General features: G+C 37.8%; 1 protein-coding gene across 1 annotated transcript; it reads left to right on the forward strand.

The window, feature by feature from the left end:
* Nucleotides 1–11,733: 11,733 nt before the first annotated feature.
* LOC141594416 (uncharacterized) lies at nt 11,734–13,486 on the forward strand. The gene is made up of 2 exons (XM_074414461.1): nt 11,734–13,126; nt 13,215–13,486. Exons 1-2 carry the CDS (start codon nt 12,223–12,225, stop codon nt 13,256–13,258), a joined length of 948 nt encoding a protein of 315 aa, XP_074270562.1. The 5' UTR covers nt 11,734–12,222; the 3' UTR covers nt 13,259–13,486.
* Nucleotides 13,487–25,974: the final 12,488 nt, after the last annotated feature.

A 25,974-nucleotide genomic window follows, 5' to 3' on the forward strand; every position in this document is an offset into this window, starting at 1 on the left:
TTCAAGTTTGTTACTTTTGGGTAATTGAAGATTATTGGGTTATTATTGGAGGATTGACAACCCTTCATCAATCAATCAAGTTCTCTTCTTTTATTCTTTGCTTTATTATTTGGAATCATCTCAAGTTTGGTATAATTCCTTTACTCTTTACTCTTTATTATTTATTTCCTCATTCTCTTATCATGTTTACACTTGTTGTGATGATTGACACCATTAATGACATGTTTACCATGATAATAAGTGAGTAGACTTTTAGCTAGGATTAGTGGGTAATTAGTAGAAACCAACATGGGATTAGTCATGCTTAATCTAATATGTTTTCATAATTAAATTGCTTGCTTGTTGTGATCTCAACTCTATGCACATGTTATGTTTGATGAAATGCTAAGCCTATGAATCCTTGCATTTTTACCATCTCTTATCTATTCAACTTGACTTGTAAGAAATAAACCAACTCGAGTCTTGTTAGACCATGCATAGAATTTGAATAGGAGGAAAGTAAGTCGACTTGTAGGTGTTGTACAATCTAATCGATTCGGCTCCGGGACCCAACTCTTCTTATGAACCGTAAGACATAAACCAACTCGGTTCCTTTACAACATTAATTGCTTGCAACTTTGTAAACATGTTTGTATGATCAACACCATGAATCCTCTATGACCCCATGACATCCTAGTGCTTTTAGTCATTTGTTTACATTTCTTAGTTCATTGTTTGCTTTACTTTATTGCTTGCATTAGTTTAGAACACAACTACAAACCCAAACAAATTGTGACACTAGCATAAATTGAGATAGATAGACTTAGAACCCAAAGCACATCGTCCCATGGATCGACCTCGACTTACCACTAGCTAGTTGTTTGTTGAGTATTATAAATGTGTTTGATTGGGAGACCCGACGACATCACCCACATCAATATGATATCCATGTCATAGTCCCCTATCAGCTCCATCAACCTCCTATGTCTCATGTTCAACTCCTTTTGAGTAAAAGATGTACTTGTGACTCTTGTGATCTGAAAACACTTTAAAGGTCGCTCCATAAAGATAGTGTCTCCAAATCTTGAGAGCAAACACAACTGCACCCAACTCTAGATCATGTGTCGGATAGTTCTCCTCGTAAGGCTTCAATTGTCTAGAAGCATTGGCAATTACTTTTCCATTCTGCATCAACACACATCCTAACCCATTCTTTGAAGCATCTGTATATACCTCAAAGTTCTCACACCCTTCGGGTAAAGCTAAGACTGGAGCTGTGGTCAAACGCTCCTTTAATGTTTGGAACGTCGTCTCACAACTTCCATCCCAACAAAACCTGTTCTCTTTCCTCATCAACGCTGTCATAGGTCTGGTGATCTTTGAAAAGTCTTTCACGAACCGACGATAGTACCCTGCCAAACCCAAGAAACTCCTGATCTCTGCCACATTCTTCGGTGCTTCCCACTTAGACACTGCTTCTATCTTTGTTGGATCCACAACTACACCATCCTTGGAAATCACATGCCCCAGAAAGGCAACTTCCTCGAGCCATAACTCACACTTAGACAACTTTGCATACAGCTGATTGTCACGCAAAGTTTGTAACACAAACCTCAAGTGCTCTTCATGCTCTTCCTTAGTCTTTGAATAGACTAAGATATCATCTATGAACACCACCACAAACCTATCTAAAAACTGACTGAAGACCCAGTTCATTAAATCCATAAACACTGCTGGTGCATTAGACAACCCAAACGACATCACCACATAATCATAGTGACCATACCTCGATCGAAAAGCTGTCTTTGGTATGTCCTCATCCCGAATCCTCACCTGATGGTAACCTGATCTCAAATTAATCTTTGAAAAGACTTCTGCCCCACTCAACTGGTCAAACATGTCAATTATCCTTGGCAAAGGATACTTGTTCTTCACTGTAATCCTATTCAACTCTTTGTAGTCGATACACAACCTCAAACTCCCATCTTTCTTCTTCACAAATAGAACTGGTGCTCCCCACAGTGATACACTAAGTCGAATGTATCCCTTATCTATCAAATCATCCAGCTGTTTCTTCAGCTCCTCCAACTCCTTAAGACCCATACGGTATGGGGCCTTAGAGATTGGTCCCGTCCCTGGTTTCAGCTCCACGCTGAAATCTATATCCCTCTTTGGTGGGAAACCTAATATCTGCTCCGGAAAAACATCTGGAAACTCCCCCCTACTGGTATCTGATCAGCGGTTGAACTCACCTTACTATGGTCTTTCACATGGCATAGAATCAACGGACACCCTTTCCTCAAATAAGACTTCAATGTCACCGCTGCACTCACTTTGACTTTGGGTTTAAAAACAAACCCACGATAAGACACACTAACTCCCTTAAGACCTCTCAAAGAGACTCTCTTTTGGTGATAATCTATTCTAGCCTTGTACTTACCCAGCCAATCCACCCCAACTATTGATGTGTGAATTTTATATAAGGTTTTTATCCTATATTTACACGCATTTCTATGGTATTTATGTAGCATCTAGCTACAAATTCCCCCGAATAGTTTACTTTGTTTTGTTCGGCGTTACTCGTAGGGTTGGACCTGAAATGAGCTAAATCAAGCCTGAACCTGTCCCGTATGCATGCATTTTGTAGATACAAGAATTAGAGCTTGGAATTTGTCACTTAGGGATGCGTGAGGTGGCTTCGGAAGGTGTTTTGAGTTCATTCATGCTGACCCAGTGGTAGCTAACTCGATCGACTAAGTTGACTGCTAAAACTGGTCGATCGAGTGCCCTTTTGTGCTGATAACCCTCGATCGAGAGGATGCTTACGTTCGATGGAGAGGGGTGTATGATGAGTTCCTCGATAGAGTACTTGCTTTGCTCGATCGAGGGATTTGACCTTTATTATGCTCGATCGAGTAGTTTGTTTTTGCTCGATTGAGTGGTTTTAACGCTAGAATATTTTTACGCAAACTTTAGTTCCTCGAATTCATTGTATTGGGTATTTTTCATTCTGAATCTTAATTAGTATTGCAATTGTTCTTGTTTGTCATCTCTTTCCTCTATTGCTTTGGTTCTTGTCGTCTCTAGCAATTAATTTCTAGTATTAGGGTTCATGATTTATCTCTTTATTAACATGTTCAAGTTAATTGTTTCGTTTGTTGTAATTAATTTCTCAATTTTCATTATGCATAGCTACTCTCCTTATGCTAGGACATAGGGGAGCCACGGTAATTAGGGAGGTTAAGATTAGGCGATTAGGCTTGGCTAGAATTAGGTTTGTGTTGTTAATCACCGCAATTAATAACAATTAGCTGCTTGAGTCGACGCATTTAGCTAGTTGATTTGATACACCTTGACTTAGATCGGAAGATTGGGAGGGGTAAGACCTGCAGTGAACATTAGGACATTCTAATGAGGACGGAAGCTAAGTTAGTAATGTTTTAGGGCGAAAAGCGGACTGGAAGGACCTTTTCACTATCCAGCAGACCGAGTTTATGCCGACCTTTGACCCTAGATTGGATCCCTAGAAAACCATGGTAAAACGACTGTCCAAGCTGTTTCTGTCTTTCTGGTAATTTCATTAGAACTTATTGCTTGTTTCTTTACGGTTCCTTTTCTCTATATCTCCGTAGTTAGAATCAAACAATCAATCCCCAAGAAATGGTTACCTAGGCAGACTTAGTTACCATACATAATTCCCATCTCCCTGTGGATACGATACCCGACTGCCTCTACTACATTTTATAGAGAGCGATTGGTTTTATTTTTGATAGGGTTGCAACAGCCGTGTCAAATTTTGGCGCCGTTGCCGGGGAGATGGTGTTGTTTTGTTTGCTTCATATTAAGTTTGTCGCTAGTCTCAAGGAATTTATTCCTTGAGACAGTTCTCATATTTTTCTCTAGTGCTATAGTTGTTTTGCAGGTGATCCGTCGTAGATGAGGAGACTGAAAGATCTGCTATTCTTACAATTTCATTTGCTAAAATGCCTAACATAGCTAGTCACTTGGAACCTACTATAGATTCTTTACCCAAAGGTTTCCTACTTCCTACTAAAGATGTTGGTACCTTTGGAATTCATTCATCTTACATTCAGTTGGTTGAGAAGAATCATTTTCAAGGGAGTAGTTGGTGAGGATCCGGGCAAGCATATGGAGGTGTTCACTAATTACTGCTCCGTCATTACTTTAGTTGCTGGGGTGACACAAGATAGGGTCAAAGAAATTCTTTTTCCTTTTTCCTTGATTGATGACGCCCGGGATTGGTTGAGAGATCTGGATAGGGAAGCTACTGGTGTGTCTGACTAGAATTCTCTGGCATTAGCCTTTTACAGAAGGTACTTTCCACCATAGCACACCAACGCATTAAGAGGCCAAATCACTAATTTCACACAATTGGCCACTGAAGATTTGAGTGAATCTTCGACTAGGTTCAAGAAGCTAGGTCGCTCTGTACCTCATCATGGCTTCCAACAATGGCTCCCTTGCAACCAATTTTACAATGGGTTGTATGGCGATCAAAGAGTCGTATTAGATGTTGCAGCTAAAGGAAGGTCTCAGAAAAATATTGAAGACAATATGGGATGGCATCTTATTGAAGACATGGCCATTTATGTAGCTGAGTATGGGAATCTCAGAGGAGGTAGGCGAGTGAGCAAAAGAGATGGTGAATCCCTTGTAGCTGAATTAGAAGTTCTAAATGCTAGGTGTGACAAGTCAGAGAGTCCGACAATTTTGAGTGATCAACAGCAGGTCGATTCTATGATTGAGCAAGAGGTGTTTTGTGGTAGATATGGAGCGGAAGAACATGATCCTATTACTAGTATGGCAGAATTAGAGAGAGTTCGTGCTTACCAACAATATAAGCAAGGAATTCCGTTCTCCAAATTTTATGAAGATGTAGCCATATCAAGTATTTCTAGTCCTGTTAATTCAATGCCGCAACAAGATAATTCTTCTTCTACAAATACAGAAATAGCGGAGTTGAAATCCTTGATGCTATCTTTGGCACATCAAGTGCAGAAAAATGTGCAAGACAATGAGAATTCTATAAAGAAGTTGAAAGATCAATTCACACAATTTGCATCCGAGCAAATCAATGAAACAAATCGATCACCTTATTGCGACCCGATTAATGCAATTAATCTCCGAAGCGGTCTTACTTATGACAGACCAATAATACTGGAAAATGCCTATATACCTGTTGATGAAAATCCGGAAACTGTTTTGGGAGAGCAATTTGACGTTGACGCTGCTGAACCTCGTCAAAGTGCTCGATCGAGTGATTTGTGTACTCGATCGAGCAGTTCTCCCTTTGAAAGTGCTCGATCGAACACCCTCGAAAATGACGAGTTCGATCGATAAGGTTGTGCTCCTCGATCGTCCAGATCCCATGAGCAAAGTGCTCGATCGAGTGGTAAGGTTACTCGATCAAATGCACGTAATGGCGAAGACGCTGTTTTGACGTCTAAACACGCCGGTGGATCATCTTCCTTTGCTATGGAGATGCCAAGTTTAGACAAAGGTAAAGAGAAAGTCGCAGACATGCTCATTGTTACCAGAGTTCCTTATCCAGGATGACTGAAGGATTCTAAGGTTGAGCGACAGTTAGACAAGTTCGTGGAAGTGGTCAAGAACCTTCAGGTGACCCTTCCTTTTATCGAGCTAATAACCCAGGTACCTTCTTATGCGAAATTTATGAAAGATATTTTAACGCGTAAGAGAGAGCTTAGTGAGTTTGAGACTGTTGCTTTCATGGAAGAGTCTAGCAATTTAATTCTTACTAAGGCTCCACCCAAACTTAAAGACCCATGTAGTTTTTTTATTACCCGTATAATAGGAAATGAAGTGATAGAAAAGGCTCTTTGTGATCTAGGAGCCAGTGTCAGTGTCAGGCCTTACTCTGTTTGCAAGAAACTTAATATGGGTCATCTTAAAATGACCAATATCACACTCCAGATGGCTGATAGATCGGTCAGACGACCCTTAGGTATCCTAGAAGACATGCCTGTCAAGGTAGGCAAGTTTTTTATCCCCGTAGATTTCATTGTCTTAGACATAGCTGAGGATGCCCGGACATCGATTATATTGGGAAGGCCATTCTTGTGTACAGCTGGGGCTATTATAGATGTCAAACAAGGGCGTTTGACTCTTGCGATGGGGGATGACCCTCTCACTTTCAGTTTGCCTGATACACTTGCTAGACCAATGATAGAGGATACTTGCTATTCAGTTGATATCATTGATGAGTCTGTTTATGAGGTGTGGTCGGATTCCCTGATAAGGGATCCACTGGAAGCTTTGATGTTGCTAGATGAGTGTGCAGATAACCCGGAGAACAATGATGATGTGTTGGATTTGCTTGAAACTGCAATAGATGAGCGTGAACTCATCAACGCTGAGGGAGAGAAGGTAAAACAGTTGGTAAACACTTCTTGCGCTATTGAGGTAAAGGTACCTGAGCATAAGCCTCTTCCGTCTCATCTTAAATATGCATTTTTAGATGATACTGAGCAGTATCCAATCATTGTTAGTGTTAAGATTGATGATAACCAGCTAACTGCTTTGTTAGCTGTTCTTAAGAAAAATAGAAAAGCCATGGGTTATTCTTTGGATGATATTCAGGGCATCAGCTCTGATATTTTCATGCACAGGATTGAGCAGAGGAAGATCACAAGCCTTGTAGACAAGGTCAACGCAGGCTGAATCAGAAGATGCAGGATGTTATGATGGCTGAGGTAATGAAGCTACTTGATGCAGGTATCATCTATTATGTTGGTCATTCTAAATGGGTGAGTCCAGTTCAGGTCGTTCCTAAGAAAGGAGGAACTACCGTGGTTCAGAATGATAAAAATGAGTTGATACCTACTAGAGTTATGACTGGTTGGCGGATGTGTATAGACTATAGATAACTGAATGCCGCCACAAACAAGGATCATTTCCCCCTTTCTTTTATTGATCAGATGGTAGAAAGGTTAGCCTCTTATAATTTTTTTTGTTATTTAGATGGGTACTCAGGGTTCTTTCAGACCCCTATTCAACCGGATGATCAGGAAAAGACTACTTTTACTTGCCCTCAAGGTGTTTTTGCTTATCGTAGAATGCCTTTTGGTTTGTGCAATGCCCCAGCTACCTTTCAAAGGTGCGATGGGGATATTTTCTGAGTATATAGAGTCTATTATGGAGGTCTTTATGGACAATTTCAGTGTCTATAGGAGTGATTTTGATAACTGTTTGTCTAACCTTGACAAAGTGTTGCAGCGCTGCATTAAGGTTAATCTTGTGCTTAACTGGGAAAAGTGTCACTTCATGGTCAATAAGGGAGTTGTCTTAGGGCATTTAGTTTCTGATAGGGGCATCGAGGTCGATAAAGCAAAAGTGTAAGGGATTAAGCAATTACCTCCTCCTGTTAATGTTAAAGGAGTGAGGAGTTTCCTTGGACATGCTGGCTTTTATCGCCGGTTCATCAAGGGCTTTTCAAAAATTGTTAAACCACTTACACACTTGTTACTAAAGGATGCCCCATTTGTATTTACTGATGAGTGTCTTTCCGCTTTTAACAAGTTGAAACAGGCCTTGATCTCAGCATCGATTATCCAGCCTTCCGACTGGGAGCTTCCATTTGAGATTATGTGTGATGCTAGTGATTATGCATTAGGAGCGGTTTTGGGCCAGCAGAAAGACAAAGCTTTGAGTGCGATTTACTATGCGAGCCGAACTCTGGATGAGGATCAAGTGAAGTATACTACCACTGAGAAGGAGTTGTTAGCTGTGGTTTATGCGCTGGAGTAATTTTGATCTTATTTGATAGGTTCGCAAGTTACTGTTTTTACGGACCATGCAGCGCTGAAACACCCTATTGCTAAGAAGGAAGCTAAACCACGATTGTTAAGGTGGATACTCCTCTTCCAGGAATTTTATTTGCAAATCAAAGACAAGACGGGCGCCGAGAATGTAGTAGCTGATCACGTGTCGCGATTGCCGCAACAGGAGGGAGAGGATCCTTTACCTATTGATGATTCTTTTCCTGATGATACTTTATTTGCGATTGCTACTAACACAAGTGTTGATCCGTGGTATGCAGATTTTTCCAACTACGTTGTAGGTGGTGAGATGCCACCTAACCTGTCTTATCAGCAGAGGAAGCGATTTCTTCATGATGTGAAGTGATATTTCTGGAATGATCCTTATTTATTTAAGGAGTGTGTTGATGGTCTTTATAGATGGTGTATTCCGCAGTGGGAGACCAGAGCAATCCTAGAGGGATGTCATTCTTCCTTTTCTGGCGGTCACCACGGTCCATCGCGAACCGTGACCAAGGTACTTCAGGCTGGTTTTTTCTGGCCTACTTTGTTTGCCGATGCTAAAGTGTTTGTTTCGACTTGTGATGCTTGCCATCGCTTGGGAAATATTTCTAGGAGACATGAGATGCCCTAAAATGGCATCCTAGAGGTCGAGGTTTTTGATGTCTGGGGAATTGATTTCCAAGGACTTTTTCCGTCCAGTAAAGGTAACAGGTATATTCTAGTAGCTGTAGACTATGTGTCTAAGTGGGTAGAGGCTGTTGCCTCACCTAACTTTGATGCCAAGACCGTGATTAAACTGTTTAAAAAGATTATTTTCCCCCGATTTGGTGTCCCTAGGGTCGTCATTAGTGATGGGGGTATGCATTTTAAAGAAAAGAAACTTACAGCTTTATTGTCTAAAGTCGGTGTCCAACATCGTCGAGGTCTGGGGTATCATCCCCAAACCAGTGGGCAGCTTGAGGTCTCTAATAAGGAACTAAAGGAGATTTTGGCTAAAGTTGTTTCTGTTGGGAAATGTGTCCTCAACAATAGTGCGATCACATGATTTAAATATCATAATTAAATCTCAAATTAATAATATGTGAGGGATGATTCTTTATACAGTCGACTGACCGTCATTAATCGGTAATGATTGGCTAACTAGAGTTTGACATTACTGTCGTGTGACGGTGGTGGTCAGTTGATCCCTTTAGGTCACACCTATAGGATGAGGCCCAAATAGATATTTAATTAATTGTATGCGATACAGATTAATTAATTCCTTAATTATGGGAGTGTAATTTTGCGTCTTATTTTAATGTGATTAAATAAAGATTAAATTTAGTAATTAAGTGTTATATTACTAAATTAGTTGAGATATTAATATAAGTTTTGAGGTAGAGGTAATTAGTTATTTAAAGTTACAAGAAGTTGTAATTTTAACTAACTAGTAATTATGGGACCCATTATATATTGATATAATGGTAGTATACTACTCAAAAAGTGGAGTGTATATTATATTATTAATTGTAATATTTAAGTGTTAAATGATTACATTAATAATTAAATATGTAAGATAGTTAAACATATGACTTATAAGCATTTGTGGGACAAATGACAAAAGGCAAAAATAGACCATAAAGGGTCCATTATTTCGGCCAAAATGAGAGCAAGAGATGCTCTTGTTTGTCTTGTTCTTTTTGTTATAAAGATGTGTGATAGTGACTTATCCATGACATGTCTTACAAAGCTTAAGCATACACACTACCTACACAATTACAAAGGGTAAAAACAAAAGGCAAAAGATTCTTTCTTTGTCCCATGCCAACCGGTTTTGGCTTGATAAAATGGGCATTTGGTTGCTCATTTTATCACTACTTGTGTTTTTGCTTGAAAATCCTCATATCTCTCTAGCTTTCTCACATGCAAAATTCTTACAACCTCTCAATAAATACTAATACACCAAATCTATTACTAGAAGTAGTAATATAAGAATATTAGTATTATTAAGGTAATATTTCTACTACATATCTAGTTAATATTAGTAGAGATTTTTGGGATTCATCTTGGGTGCAATTTATTGGAGTGGCTTCTAAACTTGGAGTCTTAGGAGGATCATCCATCATTATAAGCTCAAGAACAAGTGAAGGAAGGTGACCTTACTTGTGCCCAAATTTTCGAACCAATCTACAATGTAAGGAACATTGTTTTTCCTTATAAATCTTTCATTTTGTTATGCATGCACTAGATCTAAAGAACAAATAATTAACAAGTTAATTAGTTCACTATTAGAGGAGTCTAATAATAGGTATATGAACCTAACAAGTGGTATCAGAGCATAAGGATGTTGCATGCATAATCGGTTATTGTTTTTCCGAGTTAAAAGGTTAACATATAAAACTTAAAAAATTTGTGATTTATAAGTATAAGACACGAAATCACCATGCATGTTATATATTCTGGTCCTAAAATGTTTTTAGGTCATTTTTATGATTCATGGAAATTTATTGCTCATTTTAAGGATTTTTGGTCATTTTATTACATTTTTATGACTAAAATGGGAATTAAAATGCTAAAAATAGTTAAATTTTGTTTCTGACCTTGAATAATTTATATGAACTCACATGCATATTTTACAAGTTGTGTGTAAAAGGACGAGTTAATTTGATTAATTTTGCATGATTTATGATTTTTATGAGATAAAGATGGATTAAAAGAGGTTAAATGGTTAAAATTAGTTAAATTTCGAATTAAGCCATGATCTTTTAATATGATGTCACATGCAAGATTTACAGAGAGTATGTAAATTTCTAGATTTAAATATCTTCTTTAGCATGATTTATGGATTTTTGAGTAAAAATGGCATAAATAGTGACTATTTTAGCAAAAATTAGCTAAAACGTATTGCATGGCTTGAGAAAATTATTTTAAGTTGCATTAATATCCCACTAATCAGATCTAAAGTTGTAAAAATTATTGGAGTAATTTTTGGATACTTTATGTATTTTATGAGATAAAACCGATAAAATGCAACTATATTTTCTCAAAATTAATTCGAAAATTTTAACCATGTTTTTTGACATTATGAGGGTCATGGAATTATTCCAGAATGTTCAAAAATTTAAAATTCAAATTTTGAAACTTTTATGATTTAATTTGGATTTATTTCATAAATATTGTGTTTTCAAGGTCAAAAATGAGCATAAAATTAAATCAAGTTGAATTATTGTCAAAAATTTAGTGTTGACTGATTTTTGAGTCCTAAAATGTGTTAGGATAATTAACTTGAGCTTAGATGTGATTTAAGTGTTAATTAGTGATTTTAAAAGATTATTATCACGCATTTCCATGAAACCGGGTTATATGTACGACATAAGTTAAATAGGGCGATTTGGCACATGATTTTGCATGATAGGTACATATTATAATGCTGCATATTTCAATTGTTGAATGTCATTTATTTATATAATTTTGAATTATGTAATTTTATCTTAGTATGGCCTTAGTTTTAATCAATATTACCCGTAATGAAAGGGAATATTGATTCGGTTGTAATTTAATGTGATCTCGTATCACTTTTATTTTTATTTCATTAGTTTTTCATTTTACAAATGTATAATAGGAATAGCTTTGTATTTTTATTATTATTTGTAATTATGGAGCATCCTCAAAGACGGTGCCATTCGGAAGGGTGATCCGACAAAGACGGTGTCTTGGGAGGCGTGACATTTGAAGAATCAAGGGACCAAAGGAGTTGGTTTCCGAATATGTAATAGATTATTTGATTTTCTATTTTTAGGAAGGCCATACTAGGAATTTTATTTATTGCTTTGCATTTCTTTTAATATGTTGCATGCATTGCCAAATCGCCATAACAACACATGCATATCTAATCGAGTCATCGACCATGTCAATTATAATTATCATAGTTCACCGCTTTAGTTCACTTAAAAACGTGATAGATAATAAATTGACAAGACCTCTCACATATTAAAAATTGAGATAAAGCCTTACCAAATAGTAGAAACTCATGAAGTACCAATTTCACAAGGGAGTTAATCCGGCTTCACCGTAATACAAACCTTGTTACGTTGGCGAAGTGGGGTAGTAAAATGTTATTACATCGAAATTTGGATTGAGCTCAACGGAAGTATTGTTGACCGTAGTCGCATGTGTTCCGGGCTAAAGATGAGAATTAGAGTAATTTTTATCGACCGAGAGTTCTAAAAGTAGAATCGATTAAAAGGTTAATCTACCGAGTTATATTAATAAGGGATGAATCGGCTCACCGTGCCCAAGTTAATATGAATTTGGATCTCGGAATCATTTATGTAGTTGGGTGGAGGTCACTATATAAATGCAATACTTGTAGTTAAATTAACGAGTATTATTAAAACGATAGATGATAATTAAATTCCTTCATTTCCTATTTTGTAGTCAAAATTTGTTTTAATCAACTGCAATGGCAACTTCAAACGCGTCCGCATCCACTAGTTCCACCCCGCTTTCCAATGTGTCATGGCTCCGATCCTTCATGGATCGATGTAAGTTAGAAAAGAATGGGTCCAATTTGGCCGATTGGGATGCACAACTTCGCTTGGCCGCGCAAGGTGACGACAAGCTTCGTTACCTTACCGAGGCATCTCCCACCGAACCACCTAATACTAGGTCCGCCGCTAGGCAAGCCTATGAGGATTACCAAAAGGAGTCGGCCGCAATGAAAAATGTATTGATCTTTGCTATGGAGGCCGAACTCCAACGAAGTGCTATAAAGATTAGCACCGCTCATGAGATCTACATGAAGCTTGTGAACATGTTTTCACGAGCTCCTAGGGTCATTCAATATGAGGCGGCTTCCGCATTCTTTGATCTTAACATCAAAGAGGGCCAAAAGGTGAGTCCACATGTGCTCAAGTTGATGGAGCATGTTGAGACCTTGAAAATGCATAAGGTGGAAATTCCCGATGAACTCGTGATTGATCGAATTCTTCATTCCCTAAGCAAAATCAAAGCATATGTTCAATTCCGGGTGAATTTTAATATGCAAGATAAGAAAGTTTCTCTTGATGAGTTGCACAAAATGCTTGTGCAAGCCGAAAGGGACATGGGGCTAAGTGTTAGCACCACCAAAGATGTGCTCAATGTTAATCAAAAGAGCAAGGGAACTTTCAAGAAAAGCGGGAAAAAGGGAAAGAAGCGAACTCCCAACAGGAACATAGCTAAGACTTATGAAGCAAGCACCTCCAAGCCCAAGTACAGTGCCCCCTCCGGGGACAAGTGCCACTATTGTTGTGGAGTTGGACATTGGAAGAGAAACTGTTCCAAGTATCTTGGCGACATCAAAGCTGGAAAAGTTACTCCAGTAGGTATATATGACTATCCCTATCTTTTATGTTTCAATCTCAATTAGTATGTGATACAAGTTGTGATGATTACCCTTTTTATTGTAAATAGGGCCCCCTCCTAGCAAGGACAAAGGCAAGGAGAAGCAAGTCTAGAGGATCACGAGGGAAGCTAGAGTAGCCGACCATGATGATGGATCAATAGAAGCTTGGCTTTTAATTTGCTTTGTCTTTAATTTTATGATGAATTTCATGTTTTTAGAACTATTTTGATTTCCTTGTGTGACTTGGAAATTGGTTTGTATCCTTTAAACACGGGTTGTATTTTGGATATTGGTGATTTGGTTTTCAACCCAAATCACTTGTTTTATTATGTTGTTTGTTCTAAAATCATCATCATTGATTACTTGCGTATAGAAACATTAGATAAACAACTCAAATTGATCAAGTAGACGATTATGATGATGGGATCATTATATGTCCATAAGCTATGAATCTGATTCTCCTTATGTATTTGTTACTTAAAGTAACAACTTACTTATATAAGATCAATTCTTAGAGTTGTAGTGAGTTTTTGAATTCATCAAGTAGGGAATTCACGATACCATATGGACATATTATTCTAAATTGGATGGTCAACCGTGAGATACCTAGAATAAAGAGTCTATTAAACAGATGACATGGATAAGACTCGTATATTATCTAGCTGCCATGTTAGGATGGCCTTTTGAAAGTTAATATATAGTCTTAGAAAACTCCTAATACTCCGTTAAAATATGTTTGTGACTCACAAAGCTATCTCTCAAGAAATTAGGTGTATTTCTGAGAGATAGAGTGGGAGAAGATTGTATCGTCACAAACATCTCTTATAGTTGAAATGTTACTTTGTGAAAGTAATAGTATTATAGAGTGGGAGTTGGTATTGAACTATAGTCTATGAAGATAGATTGAGAGCATAGTTCAGTGGGAGTTTATCGTACATGTCTTTATTGTTTAAAAATATTACTTTGTGAAAGTGATAGTATTATGACCATGTTACATTTGAGCCGAAGCATTACAATCCGAAAATTGTTACTCGAAAGTAGATTTACTTAAAGGAAAGTGTCTCCTTAAATCGAATAGAGCTTTTGAGTACTTAAGTGCATAAGATTTACATGAAGATGTTGATCAAGATAAATTGTGTTAGGGATTGCCACATTTCATTAAATGAAGAATGGCAAATAAAATTTCGCTTTTCTAAAATGGGAATTTAGAGAAGGAAGTGTTTAAAATACAAAACATTAGATGAAGATCTAAGAATCCTAACATATTATGCGTAGCTATCTTAAGTGATCACAAGATGATCTTAAGCTAGCATTAAAGGATTATACTTTTCGTTCATATGATTATAGTGAATTGTTTCATTCACATGATTGAAGAATCATGATATACATGAAGTTAAGTGGGAGCTAGAATTGTTTCTCCATGTCATATATGTTGATAACATATTACTTATTGAGAATAATATACCAATGATCTCTTCTGGTAAGAGTAATTGGAAGACTTGGAAAGGGATGCAAAGTATTCTAGATTTTGAATCTATGTGAGAGTAAATTGGCATAGAGTTGAGAGTCTTATGAAGATAAGTTCTTTCGTATCTGTTTAACATCAACAGATTCAAAATGGCTTATTCATGATGATGAAAGTGGAATTACTATGATGGAATCATAGTCGTTCACTGAACCTATTAAGTTGTTGATTACATGAAATCGATTGCTAATGTTTCCGCCATTAGAACGATTATGTATGCCAACAGACGCACGTGCTGTGATGTACCATATGCTAGGTGCATATAAGTCAATAATAAGTTAATTCATAAGATGGGCTTGTGAAAGCCTTAAAGTACAATTGATGACTTGTACACATGTTTGGATGATAAACTAAGTTAAAGTGTTGAAGGGTTGCACCAACTTTAGTTTCCAAGCTTAAAAGGATTTGATGAAATCCTAAGCAAATGTTATTGACAAAGGAGTAAGAAACTAAGAAATGTGTTTTAGTTTCGCGCATTGCAAATTCCACAAAAGGAATCTAAGTAAGTTGTGATAAAATGGCCAACGTAGGGATGAAGAGTGAATCCCTCTACAAATGACTTTATCATATGTTATGTGATAACAGTGGGAGCTTCTTTCAAGATAAAGAACTCAGATCTAGTATGAAGTCTAGACATATACTTAGAGAAATTCATATCATTAGAGATGACATTAAATGGAAGGAAATAGCAATTAATAAAGTTGGAATATATGGATATCGGGTATATCCACTTGCCAAGCTTGTATTGCATTTTAACTAGTGTTTTAATACACTAGAGATTAAAGAATATGAAGTAGTAATAGTGTATTGACTATTCATATGTGATAATCACATTTATCGTTTGAGTTTTATTAAACTCACACGCTACCTTGTCGTATCCGAATGGGTTGTAGAGACAAATTGAACCCCATTAAAGTGAACTGGATTGACATGGTATTCGCCCCTAGTTATTTATATGAGGTGACGTCTCGAAGTGACTAGAGTGTGATGCGATTGATGGCAAGTTCAAGTGCCATAGAGTCATATGGGATGACTAGTCGATCACATAGGCGGATGTATGGGACAATCGTCGGGGCGTGACCGCTTATAGAGAGTTCAGTAATTCATAAAGCCTGGTCGTGGCAAGAGCTACTATAGTATTCTTATGAGTCAATTCTTTTGACTAGAGACTATTCGCCCAAGTTGGCACAACTTCTGATTAGCTTTGATTTATACTCTATGATTTCTTAAACGAGGTCAAACTGGGTATATTTTGGGTTATGATGGACTGTGGCTGAACGAAGGGAATAGGGCGATAGGAATTGTCCACCCCTTGTCAGGGTTGTTTGAAATCTCAAGGCCACTCGAGGAGTAGTTAACTGGAAATGCGTGGCCACGCTCGGAAGGTATCTATGATAGATAATTCCGGTCAGATAGTTAATCTCCAGATCGAGAAAACCACTCAAGATATGATCAAATGTAAGTACGACCTGCAAGACACCTTGCATTGAGTGGGAGATTGTAATAGGACAAGAGAATTGGTGACGCACACTTGTCGAGGACAAGTGGGAGATTGTTGGGAAATGTGTCCTCAACAATAGTGCGATCACATGATTTAAATATCATAATTAAATCTCAAATTAATAATACGTGAGGGATGATTCTTTACACGATCGACCGTCATTAATCGGTAATGATTGGCTAACTAGAGTTTGACATTCTCGTGTGGACGGTGGTGGTGATTGATCCCTTTAGGTCACACCTATAGGATGAGGCCCAAATAGATATTTAATTAATTGTATGCGATACAGATTAATTAATTCCTTAATTATGGGAGTGTAATTTTGCGTCTTATTTTAATGTGATTAAATAAAGATTAAATTTAGTAATTAAGTGTTATATTACTAAATTAGTTGAGATATTAATATAAGTTTTGAGGTAGAGGTAATTAGTTATTTAAAGTTACAAGAAGTTGTAATTTTAACTAACTAGTAATTATGGGACCCATTATATATTGATATAATGGTAGTATACTACTCAAAAAGTGGAGTGTATATTATATTATTAATTGTAATATTTAAGTGTTAAATGATTACATTAATAATTAAATATGTAAGATAGTTAAACATATGACTTATAAGCATTTGTGGGACAAATGACAAAAGGCAAAAATAGACCATAAAGGGTCCATTATTTCGGCCAAAATGAGAGCAAGAGATGCTCTTGTTTTGTCTTGTTCTTTTTGTTATAAAGATGTGTGATAGTGACTTATCCATGACATGTCTTACAAAGCTTAAAGCCTACACACTACCTACACAAACAAAGGGTAAAAACAAAAGGCAAAAGATTCTTTCTTTGTCCCATGCCAACCGGTTTTGGCTTGATAAAATGGGCATTTGGTTGCTCATTTTATCACTACTTGTGTTTTTGCTTGAAAATCCTCATATCTCTCTAGCTTTCTCACATGCAAAATTCTTACAACCTCTCAATAAATACTAATACACCAAATCTATTACTAGAAGTAGTAATATAAGAATATTAGTATTATTAAGGTAATATTTCTACTACATATCTAGTTAATATTAGTAGAGATTTTTGGGATTCATCTTGGGTGCAATTTATTGGAGTGGCTTCTAAACTTGGAGTCTTAGGAGGATCATCCATCATTATAAGCTCAAGAACAAGTGAAGGAAGGTGACCTTACTTGTGCCCAAATTTTCGAACCAATCTACAATGTAAGGAACATTGTTTTTCCTTATAAATCTTTCATTTTGTTATACATGCACTAGATCTAAAGAACAAATAATTAACAAGTTAATTAGTTCACTATTAGAGGAGTCTAATAATAGGTATATGAACCTAACAGTTTCTAAATCACGGAAGGATTAGAGCTTAAAATTAGATGACACATTATGGGCATATCGGACTGCCTTTAAAACACCGATTGGTGCATCACCATATCGGTTGGTTTACGGGAAGTCTTGTCATTTATCTGTTGAACTAGAATATAAGTCTTGGTGGGCCATACGTGAATTGAATTATGATTCTAAGTTCTGTGGTGAGAAACGTTTATTATAGCTAGATGAGCAAGAAGAGTTTAGGCTAAATGTCTATGACAGCTCGCGCATCTACAAGGAGAAAACGAAGAGATGGCACGACAAAAGTATCATACCACGAGAATTCCATGTCGGGCAGAAGGTGCTGCTGTTTAATGCCCGACTGCACTAAATTGCTGGTAAGCTGAAGTCCATGTGGAGTGGCCCTTATACAATGATTGGTGTCACCAAGTTTGGGTCCGTTGAGTTAGAGAATTCCGAGGGCAGAAGATTTAAATTGAATGGCCATCATGTGAAGCATTACTATGGAACAAATGATTTTGTTGGCAACGTTGAAGTGTTCTACTTCAACCACCTAGATGAGCAAGACAATCGAAGCCAAAAGGTCGTGCGGGACCTCTTAAACCTGCGCTATCCGGGAGGCAACCCGGCTTGTAATTTATTGTACTTTTCTTAAAACATTTAGTTCGTTTTGTGTGCTTTAGTAGTTAGTTTTCACAGGCATAGACTGGAACGTTTGGACTTGTTTTGTTAGTTCTGTAGGTGGTTTTCTACGTGTTTGCAGGTTTCTCGATCGAGCACTTTCCTTTCTCGATCGAGCACCTTCCTTTCTCGATCGAGCACCCTTAGAAGATGACTTCTCGATCTAGTCTTTTCATCTCTCGATCGAGCACTTCCGCAGTCCTATTATACTCGATCGAGAGCCCCATGCTTCGATTGAGTTCGCTTGTTTTGACTCACGTCCGGTGATGTTGTTCTGGGGCTATTTACGACCTCCCTTGTTGCTGGCTAGTTTGGGGAGGTCCTTACTTCGCGTTATCTTGTGAGTTTTCCAAGGGTACACTCTTCTTTTCAGTCCTTATTTGTGCACGTTTGTTTTTGCATGCATTGTTTATTTCAATTTCAAAATTCAAAAATCTTATAAAAAATAAAAAATTTGGAAATATAAAAAAAAATTCACGTTTATTTTTGCATATAGGTTGAATCGGAACGGTGAGACTTTTATGCTACATTGAGTCTTTTTACCCTTGCCTTGCCATTTTTAAAATTTTTATTGGCATAGTTATTTACATAATCTACGAGTTTTTGTTTAAATTTAGTCGAACAAATAGACTTGACTCTAATATTGGCAAACTACATATACATTCTAAGATTTAGAGCTTGATAAACTAGTGACATTCATGACCGGTTTCATTTAGGATGTGTGTAGTACTCCTTATAAGACATGTAACATCAAATTGCACAAACATGACACTCTTTTCTTAGTACCTGTATGCATTCGGGTTTGTGGCGGTGACACACGTGGAGAGATAACTTACGACCCCTTCTTTTATTTCTACCCATGAGCCTCACATAGCCAAATTGACATGTCTTGACCCATTATTTAACTACGATTCTAAATTTAGCCTACCCTAGTCAAGCTAGTTTAGCAGTTATTTTGGGTATGTTGTGATTATCAATTTGGTGTTTTGTCTTGAATAAAGAAGATGAGGAGAATGAAAAGGAAAAAGTGAAATGGAAAAGATTAAAAAAATGAAAAAATGATGAAAGAAAGTTGAAAGAAGAAGAAAAAAAATGAAACATATGAAAAAGATTGCTGAATATTACTCCCATGCTTGTTATTATTTTTCATGGGGAGTCTATTGATGGTGTGAGTGATGTTTTGCCACAATGGCACGATTTTATGTCTTGTATGTTGAGTAGTGAAGTGGAATGAGTTCATTATTTGGTTACGGTTGTACTTGCTTGGCTTTGCCTCCACTTATCCAAATTGTTTTGCCCCTTCTGACCCAATTACTTCACCTCACATTATATGTAAGTCCTCGGCATGTGTCTTGGTCCTGATTGGTTGGAATGCATACGTACGGTCGGTGGAAATCGGATTCATGTTAGACTGCAGGCATGTTCTTATAGGTCGAAGTTAGGTGAGCGGCTTTATTTCTTTCTATCTCACAAAATTATACTCAACTTGGGCTTGATCTGTGTGATGAGCGACCCGTGAGAGTCCGATATAAATTAGTCTTGAAAGGTCGACGGTTCAGTAGTTTCAAACATTGATTTAACTCGTTTGTATTTGACTCATTGCCACATTGTATATTTGTTGCATTAAATTGGTTTGGGTGGACAATTTGTAGCTGGTAAGCTGGTCTCGTTCCACTAGTTATTTTTAGTTGCATTTATAGTTTGCTTGGGGACAAGCAAAGGTTTGGTTTGGGGAAGTTTGATGCGTGCATTTTATATAAGGTTTTTATCCTATATTTACACGTATTTCTATGTTATTTATGTAGCATCTAGCTACAAATGCCCCCGAATAGTCTAATTTGTTTTTTTCGGTGTTACTTGCAGGGTTGGACCTGAAATGAGCTAAACCAAGCCAGAACATGTCCCGTTTGCATGCATTTTGGAGATAGAAGAATTGGAGCTTGGAATTTGTCACTTAGGGATGCGTGAAGTGGCTTCGGAAGGTGTTTTGAGTTCATTCGTGCTGACGCAGTGGTAGCTAACTCGATCGACTAAGTTGACTGCTAAAACTGGTCGATCGAGTGCCCTTTTGTGCTGATAACCTTCGATCGAGAGGATTCTTACGTTCAATCGAGAGGGATGTATGATGAGTTTCTCGATCGAGTACTTGCTTTGCTCGGTCGAGGGATTTGACCTTTATTATGCTCGATCGAGTAGTTTATTTTTGCTCGATCGAGTGGTTTTAACGCTAGAATATTTTTATGCAAACTTTAAGATTTACCACTTGGGTATTTTAATTTTATATTAGAATAAATTAGAGGACGGTAGGCAGAACACTCTCTCTAGCTTTTTACTCCTGAGACCTAAAAAACTCTAGTTCCTTGAATTCATTGTATTGGTTATTTTCCATTCTGAATCTCAATTAGTATTGCAATTGTTCTTGTTTGCCATCTCTTTCCTCTATTGCTTTGGTTCTTGTCTTCTCTAGCAATTAATTTATAGTATTAGGGTTCATGATTTATCTCTTTATTAACATGTTCAAGTTAATTGTTTCGTTTGTTGTTATTAATTTCTTAACTTTCATTATGCATAGCTAATCTTCTTATGCTAGGACATAGGGGAGCCATGGTAATTAGGGAGTTTAATATTAGGTAATTAGGCTTGGCTAGAATTAGGTTTGTGTTGTTAATCACCGCAATTAATAGCAATTAGCTGCTTGAGTGGACGCATTTAGCTAGTTGATTTGATACACCTTGACCTAGATCGGAAGATTGGGAGGGGTAAGACCTGCAGTGAACATTAGGACATTCTAATGAGGGCGGAAGCTAAGTTAGTAATGTTTTAGGATGAAAAGCGGACCGGAAGGACCTTTTCACTACCCTACAGACCAAGTTTATGTCGACCTTTGACCCTAGATTGGATCCCTAGAAAACCATGGTGAACCGCCTATCCTAGCTGTTTCTGTCTTTCTGGTAATTTCATTAGAACTTATTGCTTGTTTTTTTACTGTTCCTTTTCTCTATATCTCCACAATCAACCCCCAAGAAACAGTTACCTAGGCAAAGTTAGTTAACATACATAATTCCCATCTCCTTGTGGGTACGATACCCGACTGCCTCTACTACATTTTATAGAGACCGGTTGGTTTTATTTTTGATAGGGTTGCGACAGCCGTGTAAACTATCATCTCAAAACCATCCATAGGAAACTCTAACGAACCCACTGGAAGTTCAACCAGCCCAACTATCATGACTCGGCGTTACAAACCCCAAAGCTTAGCATGACTCGACAGTATAAAAGAGTGTGACGCCTCCGAATCAAACATAACAAAGGTAAAAATACCATTAACAAGAAAGGTACCCGTGATCACGTGAGCATCGTCCTCAGCAGCTTTCTTGTCCATCATGAATAACTTGCCACTGGTCTTCTGTCCACCTCCCTGGACTGTACTAGTAGAAGTAGATGGCTTGGCAGCCGACCCCTGGTTGTTGTGAGCTGTCGATTTCTGATAAGAGTTACCGCCATTGCGGTTAGATCCACCGTTTTAATTACTCTGACCACCTTGGTTGTTCCATGACTCAGCCGGCCTGTTGCTAGCATAACTCTGAGACGGATCCTGTGACAAACTCCCCTGTGATGGCCTCTAAAAACCCCTTCCCACGGCACTATTACACTCATGTCTCTTGTGGCCCATACCGCCATAGTTGTAGCAAGATATACCCCAGCTGCTACTACCACCACCACGACCACGCCCATAGGAAGCTCCACTACTAAAACCCGATCCCGATGAGTAAGCCCTCGCTTGGTTATGGTTGCCCCTCTTGTAACTGGACTGACCACCACCCTCACTCTCAGTCTTCCTCTTCTCGGGACCCCTCTCCCTATTCTCCTGGGCCATTTCGACCAATCTCTCATCTCTCCCTGCTCGCTCATACACTTCCTTAACATCTGTAAGGACTCCAACCGGTAGCTTCTCCATTATCTTGTAGGTCCAGCCCTTCTCAAACCTCAGCGCCAAGTTCTCCTGGTTCAACCCCATATCCTCTGCATACCTAGACTTCTCATTAAACTTATGATAGTACTCAGCCACGGTCATATCCGAAGTCATCTTAAAATCATCAAACTCCTCCCTCAGCTTACTACAAACGTGCTCAGGCACAAACACTCGGTGCATAGCTCTCTTAAACTCACTTCATGGTATAGGCGACTTCCCTTGCCTCACATATAAATCTAGGGCACTCTCCCTTAACTTATCCCACCACTCTCCCAAAGCATCTCTCAAGTAGAACGCAACTTGTTCCACTTTGAAGTCCTCGGGACAGTGAACCACATTCAAGATATTCTCCATCTCCCTATGCCAATTGTCGAGCAAAATTGGCGCAGCGGTACCCATATATTCCTTTGGATTGAAACGAGCTATGGTAGTGCTCATCTTAGCGAAGTTTACCCCAGCCTCTTTATCTTTCCCAAACTTCTTTAAGGCCTCAGTAAGCGACTCTTGATGCTCAAGCATCTTGGCAACTTTATCTACACTCATCAACTCAGCCTTAGCATACAAAGCGGATCTTTTTGGCGGCATCTTTGAACTATATAAGAGAAGAGGCAAACATAAACACACATCCCACGGCTCAACGCGTATATAACCTGTAGAAACCACACTCTATCGAGCAACTAAACCCACTTGATCGAGTTATTCACATGTTTCTATAAATCCACGATATAAATCACCATCATGCAACTTCATTATTCACAACAACTTATAATCATATAATCTACTTCACCTTTTCTACCACATCCTCCATTCTCCACATTTATTTATCTAACAATTCATACAACACATCATTCAATATTTATGCAATAGGACATTAATAAGCACATAGCGATCCCATAACACCCCATTGTGGCCGGTTCAAAGTTGTAGGGCGAGTTCGTGACTTTAAGATGTCTCCCAAACCTTTGCATTAGCTCCTAACAACTCCTACCCGGGTTTATTTTAGTTTGACTCTCTAGATTCATTGGGTTCATTAGTTACAGGTTCCAAAATCATCGCTCTGATACCACTTTGTAACACCCACATACACCAAAGTGCCTTACCAAGACCACCTAATACATGGAAGTGCTACCATCTCGGTTGCCCGAGGCAATGTATATCAAATTGACCATAAAGAAAGGTACTGAATTAAGTAAATGAGTTTAAGTGTTTACAATCATCAAATTCCCAAAACTGATAAATGAAATACAAATGTTCCAAAACCAAAACCCGCTAAATGAAAACGAGTTCAAGACACAGCGGAAGACTCTAGTGACACGTGATGACTCCATCCCAGCTATCCGTCGCACAAGCCATCTCATACCTGCTCAATAACTGCTCACCATCCCCGAATGGATCACCACAATTTTCAAAACATTTAAACGGGGTCAGTTACTGATTACATAAAACAAGATACACAAGATACAACACATAGATCACCCAACTCCGTCATATCTCCATACACCTGACTACACACTAAAGCATATCATGTAGTCCTGCCAGAATACCCATCGCAACAGATATTCCACGCCGCCAGTAGGAGACCGCAGTCGTACCCCACCGCTCATCTATTCCGAGCGAAAACCCAAGTTCCTTAATGTGCACATCTCCTCTTGTGGCGGGTTCCACAGAGGGCGAATCAAGGGCGTGAAGCCACTCCCGCAAGTGACTCCACTTAGCCGAGGACGCGCCTCGCGAACCACAGACAAACACAACCAACCACATTATACAACAACAAACCAATTACAATACCAACATGATAAAGATTAACATCACAACCATCACCAATCAACTATGTAATCAATAACGAGTAGAGAAACCCTACCTGGAATAAGTAAAATCACCAAGACCGTCACAATCAGCTATTCAAAACTGCTCCTCTACGAAATCACCTCCTATAACCACACAATCATATAATTACTATCAAATACACATCATACTCCCAAAATCCCCCAAAATACCCAATTAGGCTTTTAAACAAAATCAACGAAAAGACATAAAAACTGTACAAGGATCTTACCCACAAAACGATGAACTCAATGGCGTAAAGAACACAACAATCCGACAACTCTAGCCCTTACGATTTGATAGCAACGCGAAGAGGAAAGCAACGTAACTTTGTTTAGGTTTTTGAGAGATTTAGAAAAAGGTAAAAAGTGAAAAAGAACTGACGGAAGTGTTTAAATATCAATCTCGCATTGCTAACAAAACCCGGCAAAAATACCCGTAGAACCAACTTACTCGATCGAGTACGTCACTTACTCGATCGAGTGCCCCTTACTCGATCGAGTAACACATTTACTCGATCGAGTACCCATCAGCAGAACACTGTTTCGAAACTAAACTCACTTGATCGACAGAGTAAGCCCTACTCGATAGAGTACCCAACAGTACAGAAAATTGTAGTATTACAAAAGTATCGGGATTTGTGATAGATTTTATCTTTCTTTTTATCAGTATAGTTTTTTTTGCCTACAAATTGGTTAAAAAAAATTAAACATATATGAAAGATAGAATTTGACAAATTGAACAACTGTATATATTTATGTAAGGATTACCTCTTGATTCAGAAGATTTAATAGGCAAAATCGTTTCTAGGCTTTCACTTGACATACTCGGCTGAGTTGAACTTCTCCAAAGACGTTTGTTTGAAAACTTTTACTAAGATGTTGAAACTCTTCTTTGTTGTTTTGATGGGAGTCGTTAGACTATAAAAACAATATTTGTACTCAACAAACTAGTAAAGCAGTCACTAGAGGTCGAACCCAAAGGACGGTAGCTTTGTATTATGCAAGTTATGGAGTGTTTAAAGTAGTAACAAGCTAAGGGGTGTCTTGATTGATTGGTAGGGTAAGAGATCAACTAACAACTACTAGCAAATAAATGTTAATGAAAGAAAACAAAGCAAGTATGTAAATATGGGTGTAAACAAATGATTAAAGACAATAGGGGGTCATGGGATCATAGGGGTAATCAAGTAATAGATCCAAGGGAATGAGTTTGGTTATTTGGTCAAAGTCATGGTAGAATAGGGCTGGAATTTTTGGTCCTACGGCTCATAGGTTGTGTTTGGTTAGCTTCTGGCGTACACCTGTATCCCTACTAGTCTTAGTGCATGGTCTAACAATCCTCGAGTTGGTTTATATCTTACAAGGGTTGTTGAAAAGTCAAAGAACCATGCAAGGTCATCAATCATGTATTTCATCAAACATAACATGTGCACTAAAGCTAGAACTACAATAACACAATTTAACCAACCAAGTAAACTTATTGTAAGATGGATCTACCCTTTAATCATCCCCTAATCCTCTATTTACCCTAGCTAGAAGACTACTAATTCATTATCATGGAGGACATACAATTAATGGTTTCAAACTTCAAAGCAAGAGGAAACATGATGAACAAAGAAAAGTAATTAACAAGGATTAACAAGTAATTAAGTAAAAGAGAAAAAGAGTAAAGAATTGTACCAACTTTAAGGAGATGAATAACAATAATGAAAGAAATAAAGAATAAACCCTTTAATTAATGAAGAATTGTCACCTTCTTCAAATACAACCCAAGAATTCTTCAACAATAAGACTATATCTAAGCTTGAATGTGGAAAGATTAAAGAACAATTAAAAATAGATTAAAGTAATTAAATGTGATTAAGGTAAATAATTCCTAATTAACCCTCTAATCAAGTATCTTCTCCCTAATGGGGAATGAGGGTATTTATACTAATATAAGAATTAGAGGTTAATTAGATATTTTAAAGCTTAGAAGGCAAGGGA

This window comes from Silene latifolia, chromosome 8 (assembly GCF_048544455.1).
Source record: "Silene latifolia isolate original U9 population chromosome 8, ASM4854445v1, whole genome shotgun sequence".
NCBI classification, from domain to species: Eukaryota; Viridiplantae; Streptophyta; class Magnoliopsida; order Caryophyllales; family Caryophyllaceae; genus Silene; species Silene latifolia.